Raw genomic sequence first — 18,900 nt, 5'->3', positions numbered from 1 at the left:
GAAAACACACCTCGCCTAGTGTAATAGCTCCGATTAATGCATTTCACCGTCTGTGTGAAGACGGCATTATGACGGAGCGCGCGGCCCCGCGAGAGCGTGCCGGCCACCAGAGAGTACCACAGCTTCTTAGCTGCGGCTCCACAGCTGCTTGCATGTCCCCTAACACAGTTTTATGGGGAATGGAAGCTCAGCTGTGTACTGACAGAGTGGATGGACAGGACACTGAAACTGGGTTACTCACTCCAGTTTTTCAGCGTCCCTCCTCCATTCAGGGGCATAAGAGAGGCACATCTATCATCCCAGGAGGAGATAGGTTTCCTTTCAACAGAGATTCAGGCCCTGTTGCAAAAACAGGCAGTGTCTGTTGTGCACTCTCAGGACAGAGAAAAGGGGCTTTACTCTATGTACTTCCTGGTTTCCAAGAAGACAGGAGAATTCAGACCCATTCTGGATCTTCGCATCCTGAATCAGCACATTAGGTGCGTTCACACCGGAGTACTTTGGTGTACTTTTCCCACAATAGTTCATCAGAACTACGATATATTTGCGTTCACACCAAAAAGCCCCAGGAACTAAAGTAGCTCAATTTAGTTCGTCCGACCCGCTTTTCAGTCCCTGCTAGAGAGCAGGGACTGTCGTGGGAGAAAGTAGTTCGTACGTCTGATTGGCTGTGCGGAATGCAAACCACGCCCGTTTGACTCTGAATTTTTTGTTGTAAGCGGCCATTGTATTTGCTCGCTTCGGGCAGCGCACCCGAAGATATTCCTTTTGTGAAAGCAGTTATTATAGCAACACTAAATAAATCAATTGGAGCGGTGGAGTGATGAGGATGTGTCTGCGCTTCTGGCGATTTACTCGGAGGACGCATTCAGAAGCTTCTACTGAATGCAGTTTCCGTGGCTCGATCAGCAAAGTTAGCAGACCTGGCAAAGTAATGTCGGGACGGCTACGAAGGTAAAATAAAATACATGCACTGCACTGTTTTAATCTGTTTTAATCTGCACAATACTGGTCTTAGATGTACTTTTATTTGCTCAGTAGATCGAGCTAGCCATGCTAGAACTTGCTATAATAGGTCCAAGCTGGCTAACAACATCTAGCGAGCTAGCTATTCTCAGCCGTCCCCGCTATGAACACGTTTTGACTTGTGAATAAGTGTGTAATGTTCTGTAATTTGCTTCACTAACTCATGGCACTAATCGTGTGTTTCAGGCGAGGTGTTTCTCTCAGGATTAGAAACTAGTTTCCCCTCCGGGATAAAACGATAATATAACGTTAACAATTAGCATGCTAGCTGGACATAATGCTACCTAGTTGCTATAATTTCAAGTCATTTGCAACATTCATTCTACATGTTAATGGTACAAGCTTAAACAGTTCATTACCTGCATGCCACAAAGACTGATGTTCTAATATTTTTGCACATTTAAGTAGAAATGTAATTGAAATTCTATTTATTTTTCCTTTTTTTTATTGATTGTTATAATTGTACTCAGCCATGTTATGTTAGATGTCAATCCACTTACACTGTAACTACTCTGGCCTTGAAAGAAGGTTACACATCTAACTGATGTCCACGAATCCCTATAAAACAAAGTTCAAGCATACATTAAGCACAAAACAATAAATAAGGGCACTTTGATATTTATTTTTTATTTGATATTATTTGATCCTATCTTATACTTTACACCTGAATTTTGTACACTGTTCCTGCCTGCACCATGTCCAATGTTGGACAATGTTGTCTCGTTGTTGCGATTAAACTGATCTTGTATCTTGCATATTTCACCTTAGGAAAGTGGGCACGCGATGACAGCTTCCTTGACACCATCATGGCGATGGACCGCCGTGCCATGGTCAGCAAGGAGAATGAGGACCTGCGTGCCAAGGAGATGCACGACGAACGGCTGCTGCATTCACACAGGCCCAGGAATCGAGGTGGAGCAACAAAATACCTTTCAGGCTGGGCTTCTGGCAGTGCTAAGCGAGCTGATTAAATCCAACAGGCCTTCAATACAAAAATTAAGAAAAACTTGTCGTCGTTGATAAACTGTACAATGACTTGTTGGGAGGCGTGTGGTGCAGTGGTCTGGTGCGTGGGTGTTCGGATTAGGGGAGCACAGGTTCAAACCCCACTGCAGTCAGGATGTCGTTGTGTCCCTGGGCAAGACACTTCACCCCAAATTGCCTACACCTGGGAGAGTTAATTTTGTATTATTGTGATTATATATATATATGCCACTGTTATTAATACTGACACCTAACTTTGCACTAAGGTGTGTCTGCTGCTGAGCCTACCTATTGTTATTATATATATATATATATATATATATATATATATATATATTGCCACTGTTATTATATTGTTTTGATACTACTGACACTTATTGATCTGCTGCTGATAAATAAAAGAGAACCTACATGCACGGCACTAGCATCATGACTGTCTTTGTTTAAACCAGCAGCAGTGCAGCGGTACACAGACTAACCTGTGTGTGTGTAACGTAGTTCTTCAGGTGTGTATGCTTAACATGTATGTATTTATCACAGTAAAGATGATATACAAAAGGTTTTTAAAGAGCTTTCAACCTCATCCCATTGTCTTTAACACACATTTAACATAATAATATACTCATATTAATATACAAATATACAGTAAGAGTACTGTTTTGATACTGACATGTAATCTTTGCACTAAGGTGCGTCTGCACTCTTGTAATTGTGTCTGTTGACTGTGGTAAATAAAAGAGAGAACCAAATGCACTGTACAAAAGATCAGCTTTATTGTCAATTTACAATTTCCATGCTGTTCAGATGCCTCAAGGGCTGTGCACGTGTCTTGCCCAGCGGCGATTTTTTTAGGTTGCGTCTCCCCAACGTTGCTTCCAGGCGAATACAGAGGAGTTGAAACGAGCCCTTGGACATTCGGAAATCTTTGATCCACTGGTGTACGTTTGCACCACCTTCTCCCACCAGGCCGCATATCTGGAAACACATACAAAGACACAAATTAGCCCTACATAACTCCATAAATCCTACATTAGATAGTATTAATGTGATTTAATGAACGTACCATTGCTGTTCTTTGGGCGTGATAACGGTCATCATGCTCAGCTGTCCTGGCGAAACATGTCCATAGCGTGTGCTTTTCGTGGTCCAATCCTTTTATTAAGGCTTCTTAACCGCCTTCGCCTCCGACTCAGCATTTCTATTGCATTTGAATGGTCGATCTGTATTTGTATTTGTGGCTGAGTTATTGGCTTAAATAACTCGGTTACGAAGCTGTATAACACGACCACCAAAACGTCAACTCCATACCGTGTCTGAGGTCGGAAGGTAAACAGAAGCATACAGCGGAAGTGGAAGTTTTTTTTCTTCTTCTTCTCTCGGTTTTTTGGCGAATTGCAACTTTAAGGTGCATACCGCCACCTACTGTACTCGCCGTGAAGTTGTTTGCGGCCTGCCAGTAAACCCAAAGCAGAAGAAGAAGAAGTGACGTCAGCGGCTCATTTGCCTAATCCACCCCCAGGAACTCATTTTGGTGTGAACGCGATCTGCTTTAGTTCATCAGAACTAAAGAGCTCTCATGAACTAAAGTTCTCATGAACTACTGTGGGAAAAGTACTTGGTGTGAACGCCCCTATTGTCTGCAAAAAGTTCCATAATGTTAACCATAAAACAATTGCTGGAACTGGTGCAGCCGGGCGATTGGTTCACAAACCATCGACCTGAGGGACGCTTACTTTCATGTCAAAATTGCTCCACCGCACAGACCTACGAGCACAACAGATTACCGTTCGGCTATTCCCTATCCCCACGCACGTTCAGCAAATGTGTGACCACAGCGCTCCAGCCGCTTCGAGACCATGGCATGAGGGTTTTATTTGATCTCAACAACCTCATAGTCATGGCCAGGTCCAGGGAATGGGCAATGTTCCAAACCGCCCAATTGATCCTACCCCTAACCAAGTTGGGATTTGCGGTCAATTGGAAGAAGAGCAGTCCCATACCTCACCAGCAGGTGGAGTATCTGGGGATTTTGCTCGATGCAGGCAGACTACGGGCCACCCTGTCAGAGAGCAGACAGGCATCCCTGCTTCAGGCAGTTTGCAGACTGCGACGGGGGGCAACGGTGACAGCTTTGACCATCATGCAGACTCTGGGTCTCATGGCGGCTGCTCACCTAGTGGTACCGCTGGGGTTACTGCATATGCGTCACCTGCAGAGGAGGTTTGCCGGCCTTCGTTTAGATCCCAAGAGGCACAAACGACATCTGGTGACCATCCCCCGATACTGGGGGTCCCCAAAACATCTGCGGAGGGGAACTCCACTAGGGCGGGTGACCTCCTACGTCACGGTGTTCACAGATGCATCCATGACAGGATGGGGGGGGGACCTGCCTAGAGAGAGCTATAGGTGGTGGCTGGCCTCTGACAGAAACTCGGTACATCAATCTTCTAGAGCTACGGGCAGTAGTACTGGTCCTACAGCACTTCAAACCCTTACTACAGGGCAAACATGTGCTGGTAAGGACATAATGCACTTACGTTGTCCCATGCTCCTTAGGGACCTGGGAAACGTGGTGCGCAGTAAGCCCCATACAGGGCTGGAATGCACACTCTACACGAGGTAAGCGTGTGTGAGTGTGGGGGACATGGTGCACTTACGTTCTCCCCATGCTCCTTAGGGACCTGGGAAACATAGTGCGCAGTGTATAGTCACTTGCGCTGGCACCTGCAGGGTGGAGCTATGGGCTTATTCAGACCAATTAGGCTCTACCCAGCCAAGTAAGCTGCGGCCCCGACTTCTCCACGGTCACAACCAGATGATAGGAAGTTGGGGTGCGGTGGCTGTTAACCAAAGGCCGGTCAGGGGCAGTGTGGTGGGTCGATGTTGTAGGGCGACAGGGCGTTTATCCATCGGGACTCCACCCACTGTACCCATAGAGTCAAGTAGAGGGCGGAGCCTGTGTGAGATAGAACAGGGGGGTTACGTATTGTAACCCTAGTTCTATAAGCACAGGCGGAGCCCTCTACCTAGGGGCCCTTTCTTTCCTATGCTGCTCGCTGAAGAGGGTGTAGGATGACAGTCAGGAGGTGTAGCTGCCTTATATGCGCGCGTATTCAGGTAGGCTCGCCCTGATTGGCCGGCTACGTTTATACAACTTCAGTGTGTGAACGCTCGCGTATCATTGATGAGAGTAGTACCCATAGAGTCCAGTAGAAGGCTCCGCCTGTGCTTATAGAACTAGGGTTACAATACATAACCCCCCGTTTCTAGCTTTATAAATGGTATTCATTCTCGCTACATTAGATACCTTTCTGGAATGCAACGCCCTGTTATACTGCGTTTCTGTACAATATTAAAGGTTTCTATAGTCGTGACGTCAAAATTATGGTACTTTTCTAAGTAGATTTGTGCCTTAACCTGTTAAGCCCGAGAGACCCCGGTACCGGGGCACTGCCGCAACATCTTGCAGGAAACAGTGTCTGAGGGCATGTTCATTTAATAAACTATGAATGTTTTATATCCATGTAACGGGAAGAAACTCATCTAACTGATCGTTTTTATTTTTTTTTCAAAAGAAAACCCACAATGCTAACACTGAGCCTCTGAATTAGCAACGAGCGAAAAATGCTAACACCTTACTGCACCGAAAATCACTCACAAAACCTTATTATTTATCTCTTCTCTACATCCATGACATCGTTTCACATCGTGAGGTGACACAGAATCGATGGGTACCCTCATTATCACTGAATTATACGAATTTGCGACGTTATAAGCAAAAACGGACATCAAAACAGGTGACGCTAGGTAGCTAAATATGCTAACATTTTTACCTTGGCTCTGTAGTCTCTCCAAAGTGGTCTTCAATGGCATTAAAACGATAAAAACGCTGCTGAAGTTAATCCATAGGTTAATCCAATGTGTCTGTGTCCCTTAATAAAGGATAATCCATGACCAATACAACGGATAATCCATGCTATTCCGTTTCTAGGTGTCAGAGCTAGAATGTAGCTTCACTCTAATGCAAAACTGCATGCGCGAAGCCCCCACCTTTTCTTTTCACAATGAGTGTGTGTGGGGGACTCCCCCTTCGATTCTATTGGCTCTAACGGTCAGAAAGAGGTGTCAACCATCAAAATCGAGCAAGGGGGGCCAGAGATATAGAAAATCCACCCAAATGACCCCAGAAGTGGTTTCTTTTTGCTAAATCTCTCTAAAAAGGTCAAATGTCACTTGTTTTGCATCAATCTTGATACAGGGTATTTATTATATGTTGTACTTTGGATTCCTAAAGCTTGTAGTCTACCTTACCATCATCCAAGGGTAGTTTTCACTATAAGTAAAAAAGAAGTTTTGGACGGACACTATAATTTACAGTTTTTTACTATGTAAAATCTGAATTTTCTTTAAAATAAAAAACATCTATATTGATTCTGACTTTTCTACATCCAACTCACAGGTTTATCATTAATTTGAGAACAAAGATTATTAATGTAACCCTTTTAGAAGGGAAGATATGGTCATTTGTTCTGGGAATGTCATTTTTGAGCCTGAGACCTGAAAAACAGGCTCAGGGCTTAACAGGTTAACAGGTTAACAGTTACGGCACCTAAAGGGCACACTTTTGTAGAATAACAAACAAAAAATAACGCTTATTCATACCGTTGTTTTAAGTATATGTTGCATTGATCTCAGTCAGTGACCAAAGTGATAGGTTTAACGTATAACTTATATTTTAATTGCAGCTTGTTTAGGGCATAGACAGGTCTTTTCTGTGTTAGAGTTTTACTCGCTACACAGCATAACATGGGACCTTTAAATGCTAAAAAGAAAAAAGCCATTTGAGCTGTGTGTTATGGGAAGTGAAGGATGCACTCATTCTGTTTTGTGTTTATTTTTACTTCTGTGCATGCAGGACTTACAGAGTTCCATATCTGTCGGCATGTATCCCATAGTCCTCATGCATTCGCCGAGGTCCTTACAGCTGATGAAGCCGTCCTTGTCTTTGTCAAACTCCCTGAATGCCTCACGCAGTTCTGCAGGGAAAATACAATGGAGAAGAGTGAATGAGTGCTCGACAAACACTGCGATTCTAAGGGTATACTCACACGTGTTAGGATCCCGTGTTAAAGCTCGCTATGTGTAGAATTGTAGTGATTGTCAATTCATGATGGTTACGTTTTGCAGAAAAAATTGACAATGGTGGTGATAATTGGTTCAGTCTCTATATTTGCTGCTTTAATAGTTCTTGAATGACACTGTTGTAGGAGTGCAATGCTAATATCTTAATTACTGTTTTAACTGCACTAGTACTAAATGGAAACCATAAACACCTTCCCATAGGATTTTGCGACAACCTGGCCCCCAAATCTGTATAAATCATGCCTAACTACCTATCATTTGTACTGAATACATAATAAATTAGAAGACCTTTGGGTAACACTTTATATTAAGGTACACAAATTAACCATCAACTAGTTGTTAATTAACATGCATATTAGCAGTATATTGGCTCTTTATTAGTCATTATAAAACACTTATTAATGCCTTATTCTACATGACCATATTCTACAAGTAATAAGCCATTAGTTGAGAGTTTTTCCTCAATAACCCTCTAATTAGTGCTTATTTATTGCAAGTAAGGAAGTTGTTGTACATGAGTTTTGGTCTTAATATGCCCTGCTCAATATGGGCCTAATAAGGCAGTAGTACCACAAGAATAGTAATTCTCCCATAATAACACTTAACAAATATGATCTAGTCGTATGTAACAAGACATGAAACTATAAGTGTTAATTGTGTCTAAATAACTCAAAATTAGGTATTTATATCTAAGAACATGTTCCTTATTTTAAAGTGAAGTCTTGTTCATAACCAATAAGCTAGTAGTTTGACTCTAATTGACCTGAACAGGTTCCCTATTCTAAAGTTGCCTCCTCTTCACACTTTATACATTATAGCACACAACTACTGAAATTAACCTCAACAGTACATGAACAAAGTATAGGCACACGTTGAAATATCTGTTTTATTAATGAACCACTAAAGAGAGGTTCAGACACATACATGTACCAAAACATGTCAAGTTTCTCCAAGGCTGAGAACATATATGCAGCCTGTACTTTTTTAATAAAAACACATTTTTAACAGAGTTTATGTATTTGTGATCATACTGTGTGACCTGCTTGTATGTACTTACACAATAGGCAACCCTGTCTCCTAGAAATTACGTTCCCACAAAACTAAACTGCATTCTCAAATACGTTTCGCAAGAAACGTATTTCCTTCCACGTTACGTTTGTTATGAACATATCTTAAATACGTTTATTTTCTACATATCTTCTAGAAACCTATTTTCTCTCATATGACGTTTGTTATGAACGTATCTTAAATACGTTTGCTTTCTACCTATATTTGCCATTTCTTTTCTAGCTTATAATAATGATAATAGTCATTTATTAATATCATTTTAGAGCAAACTTATTTTCGCGCTGGCTGGCGGCTGACTTTTCAGTTGACCAAATCCGTTATTATGCTGGTTAATGCTTAATAATCACAATATTGTTTGTAGTCGTTTCATACAGCATTCTCAATTACGTTTAACAAGAAACGTCTTTTGTCCCACGTTATGTTTGTTCTGAACATATCTTAAATACGTTTGCTTTCTACCTATCTTTGACATTTCTTTTCTAGCTTATAATAATGATAATAGTCATTTATAAATATCATTTCAGAGCACACATTTGAAATCGACGATCTGGCTTGATATCCTATGGTTAAATTAAAATCAGTAGGCGAGGCTGTAATTTCGCCAGCTGCGAGGCAGAAAATAATAGTTTTAACATGCCAAAAAGCTGCTGTGTCGTTTATTGCACCTCAAACATTAAAACAAATCCAGAGTTACGTGTTTCTGTACTTCCTCTAAGAAGAAAGGACAGTATACAACAGAAGAGCTCTGTGGCTTCAGGCTGATCGCCGTTCAAATGACAGCTGGTTTCCCCAAAAGTGGGCAGGGCTGTAAAGTGACGTAGGAAAGATCCTCAGCTCGCTGATTGGATGTTTTAGCCGCAATGCACGTCGGGATATGGTGTTAATGCGATATGAAATCCGAAAAAAAATCAGAATTTAGGATGGCCGAAGACACTACACTACCCATAATCCCCAGCTATCGTTTGGGACTACAGTCCCGTTGACAAACCCCGTGATTAATCTTCAAGCTCTGGGATTGGATGTTGGAATGGCAGTGCGCCAAGGTTACGCCGAGCGCCAAACAGCTCTTTGAAATGGAACGAAACCACGGCAGACTTTCCAAAACTGGACTCGAACGCCCCCCCAGAACTACAGATGCTGGCTATTGTGTTTTGCAACATGTTCTATGGCACGTCTCTACTGGGAATTGTAGTTTTAAAAGACATTTTCGTTTTTCCCAAAATTAGAAGTTGATTGTATTAAACTGTGTACAGCCCTGGAGGTTTAGGGGATAGGAAACAAATTGGTGTGTACAAATGTAAAACATGTAATTAATAAATGGGTGAAAATCGCTTGTGTCCATAATGGGAAGCATTAATATATACCCACATGCCAGCTCATTGTTACTTTGTAATTCTACTCCACTACAATTCAGAGGTTAACCTGGTATTTTTACTCCACTACATTTATTTTAGTTACTTTGCAGATTCTGATTAATGATGTGAAATATAAACAACCCTTAAAGCAGACTTTAGTTACACCTGAGTAAAATTCAGGGAAAGGTGATTGTCAAGTGCCAACAATCAGGAGAGATATTAGTTGGTGCTTGAGAAGACTAAACATTTATCTGCAGATCTCTATAAAGTATATTCATTACTCGTTATTCTCTACTAATAGTTAATTAAAGACTGTATATAATAGCTATTTTGCACATCCCTTTCAAGATTTTCTAAGGTTTATTGACATATCAGATACACAACTATGTTGAAGTTATGCAATTAATGAAAAACTTGGGTCACAGGTTCCTCAACAGTGCATTACAAGACATCTATCAATATGTGTGTATTCCTCCACCATTAAACTCAAATTCTGCACATGTCTTATATATTAATATATATATAATATCAGTTAAAATAAGTGCTTCAACACAGTTAACATTGCAGGAAAGCAATATATTAGACGTTAAGTACTTTGTCAGGCTTAATATTTATCTGTAGATAGATACCCCCAAAGCTTTTTTCTTATTTGAAAGAAAACCTAAAGTGTTCTTTAATGTGTTAATAAAGGTTAATTAGTTTGTCTGTTTTGCACATCCTCATATTAATATCAGGCACTAAACTGTTTTATTGTAGAGATCACTTACAGTATCTTCTTGATTTTTTATATTCTATATTTCTATCATTGACCTTCTACTTTCCCCCTATGAAAGTATGTACTCTTAATATTTTATTCATCAAATAACATTATTCAACAAAAATAACATTATTCAACAAAAATAATTAAATAACGTGCTTTAACCACTAGGCGGTGCACACAAGGTACACACAGCATACTAATAATAACTTTGTTAGTGTAGGACACTTATGTATGTATAACATCTGAAGATGTGTAGTTTTATTCATGTTTTTACATAATTGTACAGGATATTGCTATATTATTTCTCATGTTTTACTTCTACACATTAATATCTGATTTGTAAAACATCACAGACAGAAAGGTATATCCGTCATTTAATGGTAAGCTATTGAAATTGTGATTCCATAGATGTGTCTCCCATCACCCAAATCCCCTGACTATTCTCTCAACTCAGTATTTACATTCTTATATTCAAAGAAAATCAGTAATATCTTTAAAAACTACAAGTCCTTTTCTATCAGCTGTGCACCGTTATGGTGTAAATATAACCTATCTACCAATTGGATCAAATATAAAAGTCAGCCGTATTAGTATTGATACTGCAAGGAGACGTATTTTGTGAAAAGAAATGTAAGATGTTGTTTAATTGTTGATATATTTATGATCCACGTCACGTATTCAGTTTCGGCGGCAGTTCTTCCTGTTTGTCCAGAAGTCTTCTCATCAGGGCTCTATAAATAAAGAACTATGGCAGATGTGTAATATTTAATGCAGCCGAACCGTGTATTACAATGCCGTTATGTGATGACTTTCAAAGAGAAAAGCAAGAACACTCGGAATAAAGTATTATTATTATTTTTTTTAATGTTTTCGGATTTCACATCGCATAAACACCATATCCCAACGTGCATTGCGGCTAAAACATCCAATCAGCGAGCTGAGGATCTTTCCTACGTCTGTTTCCGGTATTGTTCCTGTAATGAAAGTTCACATTTATGCTACATTGAAGGGTGGAATTGACTACAGATCTTCAGAAACATAATTTGCTTCAGATATATACTGTAACTCATAGCAATATTGTAACCATTAAGAAAAGCCAACTGCATTAAAAACCCAGTTAACAAACACAAGGTAAAGTATTTTTCCTTCAGTAATGAAGATGTAATTCCAATGTAGACACACCTGGGGTCGCTGTTCAGTCTGTTACGCTGAGCCATGCATTGTCTGGAACGTAAAAGGGACGAAGAAGACAAAGTGAAGTGACGTACTTCCGGTTCAATGTGAAAACATTCCCAGTTAAACCATAGATATATATAAAAACATATGTTTATATATATCTATGAGTTAAATAACATAAACAAATCGCTTAATAAAAAGATAAAACACTGGCATGTAATTTACGTTTGGATTAAATAGAATGGTTTTGAATAATAGATGAGAGTAAAATCTACGTCACAGCCCCACCCACTTTTGGGGAAACCAACGCTGTCATTTGAACGGTGATCAAGCCTGAAGCCACAGAGCTCTTCTGCTGTCCTTAGAGGAAGTTTGAGGTGTTTGAGGTGCAATAAACGACACAGCAGCTTTTTGGCATGTTAAAACTCTGCCTCGCAGCTGGCGAAATTACAGCCTCGCCTACTGATTTTAATTTAACCATAGGATATCAAGCCCGATCGTCGATTTCAAATGTGTGCTCTAAAATGATATTAATAAATGACTATTATCATTATTATAAGCTAGAAAAGAAATGTCAAAGATAGGTAGAAAGCAAACGTATTTAAGATATGTTCAGAACAAACGTAACGTGGGACAAAAGACGTTTCTTGTTAAACGTAATTGAGAATGCTGTATGAAACGACTACAAACAATATTGTGATTATTAAGCATTAACCAGCATAATAACGGATTTGGTCAACTGAAAAGTCAGCCGCCAGCCAGCGCGAAAATAAGTTTGCTCTAAAATGATATTAATAAATGACTATTATCATTATTATAAGCTAGAAAAGAAATGGCAAATATAGGTAGAAAGCAAACGTATTTAAGATATGTTCAGAACAAACGTAACGTGGGACAAAAGACGTTTCTTGTTAAACGTAATTGAGAATGCTGTATGAAACGACTACAAACAATATTGTGATTATTAAGCATTAACCAGCATAATAACGGATTTGGTCAACTGAAAAGTCAGCCGCCAGCCAGCGCGAAAATAAGTTTGCTCTAAAATGATATTAATAAATGACTATTATCATTATTATAAGCGGGAAAAGAAATGGCAAATATAGGTAGAAAGCAAACGTATTTAAGATACGTTCATAACAAACGTCATATGAGAGAAAATAGGTTTCTAGAAGATATGTAGAAAATAAACGTATTTAAGATATGTTCATAACAAACGTAACGTGGAAGGAAATACGTTTCTTGCGAAACGTATTTGAGAATGCAGTTTAGTTTTGTGGGAACGTAATTTCTAGGAGACAGGGTTGCAATAGGTGTACTGTTCTCTCTATGTGTTGTACTGTCTCAGTGTGAACATAGATTAAACAGCCAGCCAAACTCTTTTGAGAGCCAGGGAATGAGCAGCCATGCTCCTTTATTGACTTATTTGCAGTCCACTGACATTCAAACGGAGTGAAACTATAAAAAAATAAGTTACAAGGCAATCTCATACATGCAAGTGTAACATACACAGATTAACACATAGGACCGCTAAGTGTAAACCATAGACTGTATATATAGGTAAATATAGCTAATGCTAGCTGTGCAATAAACACGTATACAGGCTAGTAGCCTATGGCTAACGCTAGCATGTATGCTAACGCTAGCACGAATGCTAACGCTAGCACGAATGCTAACGCTAGCACGAATGCTAGCGTGAATGCTAACGCATTTTCTCATTGTGTTTTAACATCTCCAAATGTCATCACATAAACACAATACACGTTACTAATCCTTACAGTGCAAGTGTAAGGCATACACTTACACTTACAGTCATTGCTTTCTGACGGACTTGACACTTTTACTCTTCAGGTTGCATCGGGAAAATTAATAGCAGTCTACTCATGGATGTCTACTGCCATGCCATTCAGATCACTTTCTCCTACTTCCTGTAGGCCTACCCAGTTTCCTGTCTAACCTTCAGTACAAATTTTACAAATATATAAATGTGCAAATATGAAACACACAGGTCAATATCACCTTGCTATTGGTAGCTGAACTGTCAATACCCCCAAACATATTATTAGATATAAATACCTAATTTTGAGTTATTTAGACACAATTAATACTTATAGTTTCATGTTTTGTTACATAAGAATAGATATTTGTTAAGTGTTATTATGGGAGAATTACTATTCTTGTGGTACTACTGCCTTATTAGGCCCATATTGAGCAGAGCATATTAAGACCAAAACTCATGTACAACAACTTCCTTACTTGCAATAAATAAGCACTAATTAGAGGGTTATTGAGGAAAAACTCTCAACTAATGGCTTATGTAGAATATGGTCATGCAGAATAAGGCATTAATACATGTTTTATAATGACTAATAAAGAGCCAATATACTGCTAATATGCATGTTAATTAACAACTAGTTGATGGTTAATTTGTGTACCTTAATATAAAGTGCTACCGACCTTTGTTATAGTAGCGTTATTAGTACTGTAAGTGCTACCATGCTTTTTTCTTTGTTGCTGTTTAAAATTTGATCTTCTCCAAAGTCAGGAAATCGTAGGGCAAAGTCAGGAAAGTCTAAATGGTACTCTTTACAGTAAAGCACTTTTTTCAGATTCAAACAGAGGGTTTCAGGATTAAAAGGAAGAAGACAGGAGTGAGGGAGAGAAAGAGCTATGATTTGATTACGCTTTTGATATCTACCTTCCATTTCCTCTGGTCGTAGATCTCTGTCCTGCAGTGGTGCGGATAGAAGAATAGACCCACACAAAGAGAGAAATGGACAGCCAGTCAGGTCAAACACAAACTTTCATTCTGTGATCAGGCACATTTTCACAATGACATAACATGCTAGAACAAATTAAGTGCTTAGGTTCTAGTGGTTCCATTGCTTCTGTAAACATGTTTATTCCCTGTTCGGACGCCTAAGCAGAGATTCAATTGCGGGATTATTTGGGTTTTGATCTGACTGACCCTTATAACCTTATTAGTTGATCTGCCACAAAAGCTTGTGTCCAATCTCATTGCAGACGCTTTTAGCTTATGCATGCTCCACAACAAGCATTTCAAACGCATCATGGAAAACCCTATCCCTTCACAAACATACAGGAAAATGCATACACGTCCATATTCACAATACATGCATGCAAACTCATAAAAGGCTTTGTATATTGATACAATTATGAGGAACCCAAAGAACCAACCCCTAATTTGGAGCCTAAACTTCCTAGAACTGAGTTAAAACAGTAACACGTAGCTACAGCCACACACCAATAAATCATTTACAGTGTATTTGATTTTGGCTTCACCCTGTTTTGCATAGCCAAAAGTTGATGCATGGATATATTTGTTCATGCTGTGACATCATCAACAGGAATAATACGGGCCTGGATTAGAGGATACAGGGGAGAGAACAGTGGCAGGGAGATTACAGCTGTAAATTGTATTACAAATCACGAAGGCTTATCGGTTTTTCATTTTCCTATCTTCCAATGATTTTTTCATCTGCATTTGTCATCTGCTGTTCGACCAGTACCCTATTAACAAATACGTACACACCTGCACACCGTGTACCGATTTGTCTTTTTGGCTGAACATTTGTGACTGTCAGTTTAAGCCCAAATTCAGGCACAGAGGCGGTGAGGAAAATGTTTTTCTTGCTACCATCTGTGTTTCTTTTCTGCTTTTATTCCCAAACAACACTCTGATTGCTCTCAAAAACAAAAAAACAGCAACCCAGCATTAACAACATTTATTGAAGCAAAGACATGTTGGAGTTACAATTTCCTAAAGTAAAGATTCAAGTAATTCTCCTATGTCGCAAAAACAAGGTACCACTTACACCAAAGGAATAGTTAAAGGGTGTTAGTACAAACAAGAAGCGATTGTTACTGCGCTCATTGCTGCCATTTTAGAGTACAAAGGGGATTATGGGGGATTGACAAATAGTAAATGCTATTACTCTCACTATATCCATCCTATAGACTAATCTGTGTTCTCTGTCAAGGAATCCCATTTCCCAACCCATAAGAAGAAGTTGTCCTACAAGTTTAGATGTTGTAGCTTAGAAAAGACGCTGATTGGGAGATAGATAGAAAGAAAGTTCTAACATTGATCATTTTCATCAAGAAAAAAAACAGGGAAGAAAAATAATATAATATAGAGGAGAGACATGTGGGCAGCAAGGACCGTCTGTTCTGCTGAGCCGGTTGGAGGCTTTGCTGTCAAAACTGTTTACACTACAACATTTGGAACCGCAGAGTGGTACCTAATATACCACTTGGTTGTCTGCAACAAATCTTTCTGATGCGTCTTTGAAAATGTAGAGCGAATGCCAATTTATCGGGGCTTTTGTCTACAAGTGGACAATCGGATACATTTGTTTGGTATTGTTTGGTTACATAGAACAGCTGGTTAGCTATGGGCTCAGTGTTTCACATGGTCATCATTTTAGTTTAGCATGTTAACAGCTAGCTAATTAGCACTTAACACAAAGTACAGCTAAGACTGATTGGATGTTTGAGTTTTTGTAGGTACTTTTTTAATTTTTGGTAGCTATTTGATCATTCATTTAGATAATCCAACAATTATTCACTCACCTTTTAACTCAAGTTTTGGTGTCCTTACACCTTAAAATAATAACTTTCTCCCATAGACTCAGCCAAAGGTCTTCTAATACCTCAGAAGCCTATAGCTCAGTAAAGCTGTGATCAGTGAATACACTATCATCCTAATGGCTCTTTTCAATTAGCGCTGCTAGCTGTTCTGTTGGGAAATTACTCTGTTATTGATCTCTGCCATGCCCCCCCATCTCTACAGAAGACATGCAAGGCACACATCTTATCTTTAGCACTGTTTGAAAATGAATTCATGATCTTAATTACAATCTAGACCAATTGGGAGGCCAGTTTCTTAGTCATTATAGTACAATCGGCCCCCTTTTTACAACGTACTTCTACTAGGATATACAGTATGTGCAAGAAATCCGTCACACAATTGCACAACAATATATATATATATATTTCTTTTTTTTAAATAACTTAAACAAACATATTATAAAATAGTTTAAGGTTAGATAGAGTTATAACAATGAACCTTTCCTAGTGTATTACTCTTTTACTGGTATACTTGAAAACCATGTTTGCATGATTATATTATGTGATCATATTATTTTGGAATATTATAATATAATGGATATTTCTGACGGTAGTACTTGCCTTTAGAACAAATAACTATTTATTCTGATACATTGTATTCAGTCAAATAAATCTCTCCTTCAGAAATGTTTATCATACTTATAACTAAAAACCATACAAATATTAAGTTCTGTATAAATCGCATTCAAAGCAGGGTAACCTTTTTTACAAAACGGACTTTATCCAGAGCGTAAATTCGATGGATATGGTGTAACCTTCTGTATATCTATAATGAAAATCATTGATTTTATTCTGGTAGGAAGTCATTTAGTACTCTTAAACTTGTTCCACAGATATAAAAGGAAAAAAGTTAAAATTGTATCTTTTCAAATTAAACCTAGTAGCCCCGCCCCCTAAAAACAAAAGGTACATTGCTGCCTTCAAAGAGCTGTAAATCAAATGACTATAACAGCTCTTCTAGCACAATCACATAACCTCTTGTGAAATATTGTGATATGAAGGTATATAGGATTGATGAGGTCGGGGGTTGACATTGTAATTGGTGGAGATGGGATAGGCTGGAACTTCACCTTCACTTGTACTTAGACGCCACTGAGAAAATGGATGGATGAAGAGATTTATGGGTGTGTGTGTGTGTGTGTGTGTGTGTGTGTGTGTGTGTGTGTGTGTGTGTGTGTGTGTGTGTGTGTGTGTGTGTGTGTGTGTGTGTGTGTGTGAGAATGCTATACATACAATCTGGCTCTGTGCAAAGCTCTGTCTGAGGAAGATACAAGCAGGCCCCACTAGGTGGTGCAGCATGTTGCAGTTCTGAACCAGCGCGCACAGGGGCTCGTCGAAGTCCCGCTCGCTCGCTCCTTCGTCTTCGTCATCCGTGTCAAGCTCACCTGCACCCCCCATGCCCCCCAGCATGGCGGCAGCCAACGGGGCGCCGCTTCGTTCTACAGACGACTCCCCCTTAGAGGAGGGGAACGAACCGAATTAGGACCCAGACCACGTTACGACTTAAATTCCGTCTCTTGCAGTTCACAAGACCATTCGTAGTCTTGTGCTTTTTAGAATATAGATTTATAAGAACCAACATTTGTTGAAATGGTCGTAAGATGTTGTTTACAGTTCAACTTTAGCTGGGGAATTGTCAATCGTTAGGATTAGGGACTAACTTTCACAAATGATCAGGCTTACAAATCATTTATCTTCAATATCTTAATAAGTTCAAACTATATCGTAGTCAAACATACTTTGATAAATCGGTTTCTCTTAGCTTAAAGGAATGAAATCAACCCTTACCTTCTTTCTTTTACCGTTCTTTTTAGAAGCCTTGTTTATGTTTCCCATCTCCCTGCCCTCTTCTTCCTGTCCTCCCCTCCTCCTGTCCCCACACGTCTCCCCTGTACCTTTGCCTCTTTTCCTCTTCCTGTCTTTCTCTGTTTAATTGTCACATAAAAGTCCAAAATCCATACTCAATCCAGTGCGTTCCATGGGGCAACGTCTTCCATGCCCAGTGAGGCAAATACTTCACCAATACTCCTGGAAGCGAATGAGGATCCCTCAGTGCACCTGCTACCATCCAAGATCCTATTGGTCAAAATGAGAGGCAAGGTAGAGGCATATGATGTCGCGCTAAATCCTAAAGTCCTATAGGAGGATGGAGGCTGGAGGCTGTCATGATGAGATTTGAGACGTGGTGTAGTGTGATATTATGGAAAAGCAGCAGGACGCTGGAGATTGACTGAGGGTAGGGTTCGAGAGCCGGGTCATATCGGGGCTGAACGACCTGCTGCTGCCAGATTCTGACTGACTGGATCATTTTGTTTCTCCCTTTCTATCTCTTTCTCACATACACACACTGTTTCTATCTGTCGGCCCCCGGCCATGAGTGATCTCTTGATTTTAGACCAATTTAATCTAATCCGCCCCACCCACCTCCCACTCTCTGCCTCCCAAAACATCAAAAAGACTAGCAGAAATCAGTGGGTTTAGGTGTGTGTGTGTGTGTGTGTGTGTGTGTCTGTGTGTGTGTGTGTGTGTGTGTGTGTGTGTGTGTGTGTGTGTGTGTGTGTGTGTGTGTGTGTGTGTGTGTGTGTGTGTGTGTGTGTGTGAGAGAGAAAGGGGGAGGGGATTGTAGATTTATGGATGGAGAGTTGGCTGCCTGTTTAATCCCTGGCATTTCAGATTAGAAGGAAAGAGTTATGTTGACAGGCCATGGCAATACGAGTTTCAAGTGGGAGCAATAGAAGA

At 39.7% G+C, this 18,900-nt stretch overlaps 1 protein-coding gene across 1 annotated transcript in view; it reads right to left on the bottom strand.

The window, feature by feature from the left end:
• The window catches only part of LOC117481203 (calcium-binding protein 5-like), a 35,984-nt gene that overhangs the window by 3,406 nt on the left and 13,678 nt on the right, over window positions 1-18,900 (bottom strand). Inside the window, exons 3-5 of the mRNA XM_034128809.1 lie at window positions 17,395-17,616; window positions 14,210-14,240; window positions 6,933-7,046 (exon numbers count right to left, since the gene is read on the bottom strand). Coding sequence (XP_033984700.1) covers window positions 6,933-7,046; window positions 14,210-14,240; window positions 17,395-17,616 — 367 coding nt within the window. The remainder of the gene's footprint in view (window positions 1-6,932; window positions 7,047-14,209; window positions 14,241-17,394; window positions 17,617-18,900) is intronic.

This window comes from Trematomus bernacchii, unplaced genomic scaffold, assembly GCF_902827165.1.
Source record: "Trematomus bernacchii unplaced genomic scaffold, fTreBer1.1, whole genome shotgun sequence".
NCBI classification, from domain to species: Eukaryota; Metazoa; Chordata; class Actinopteri; order Perciformes; family Nototheniidae; genus Trematomus; species Trematomus bernacchii.
This window is presented reverse-complemented; position numbering and strand designations above follow the sequence as displayed.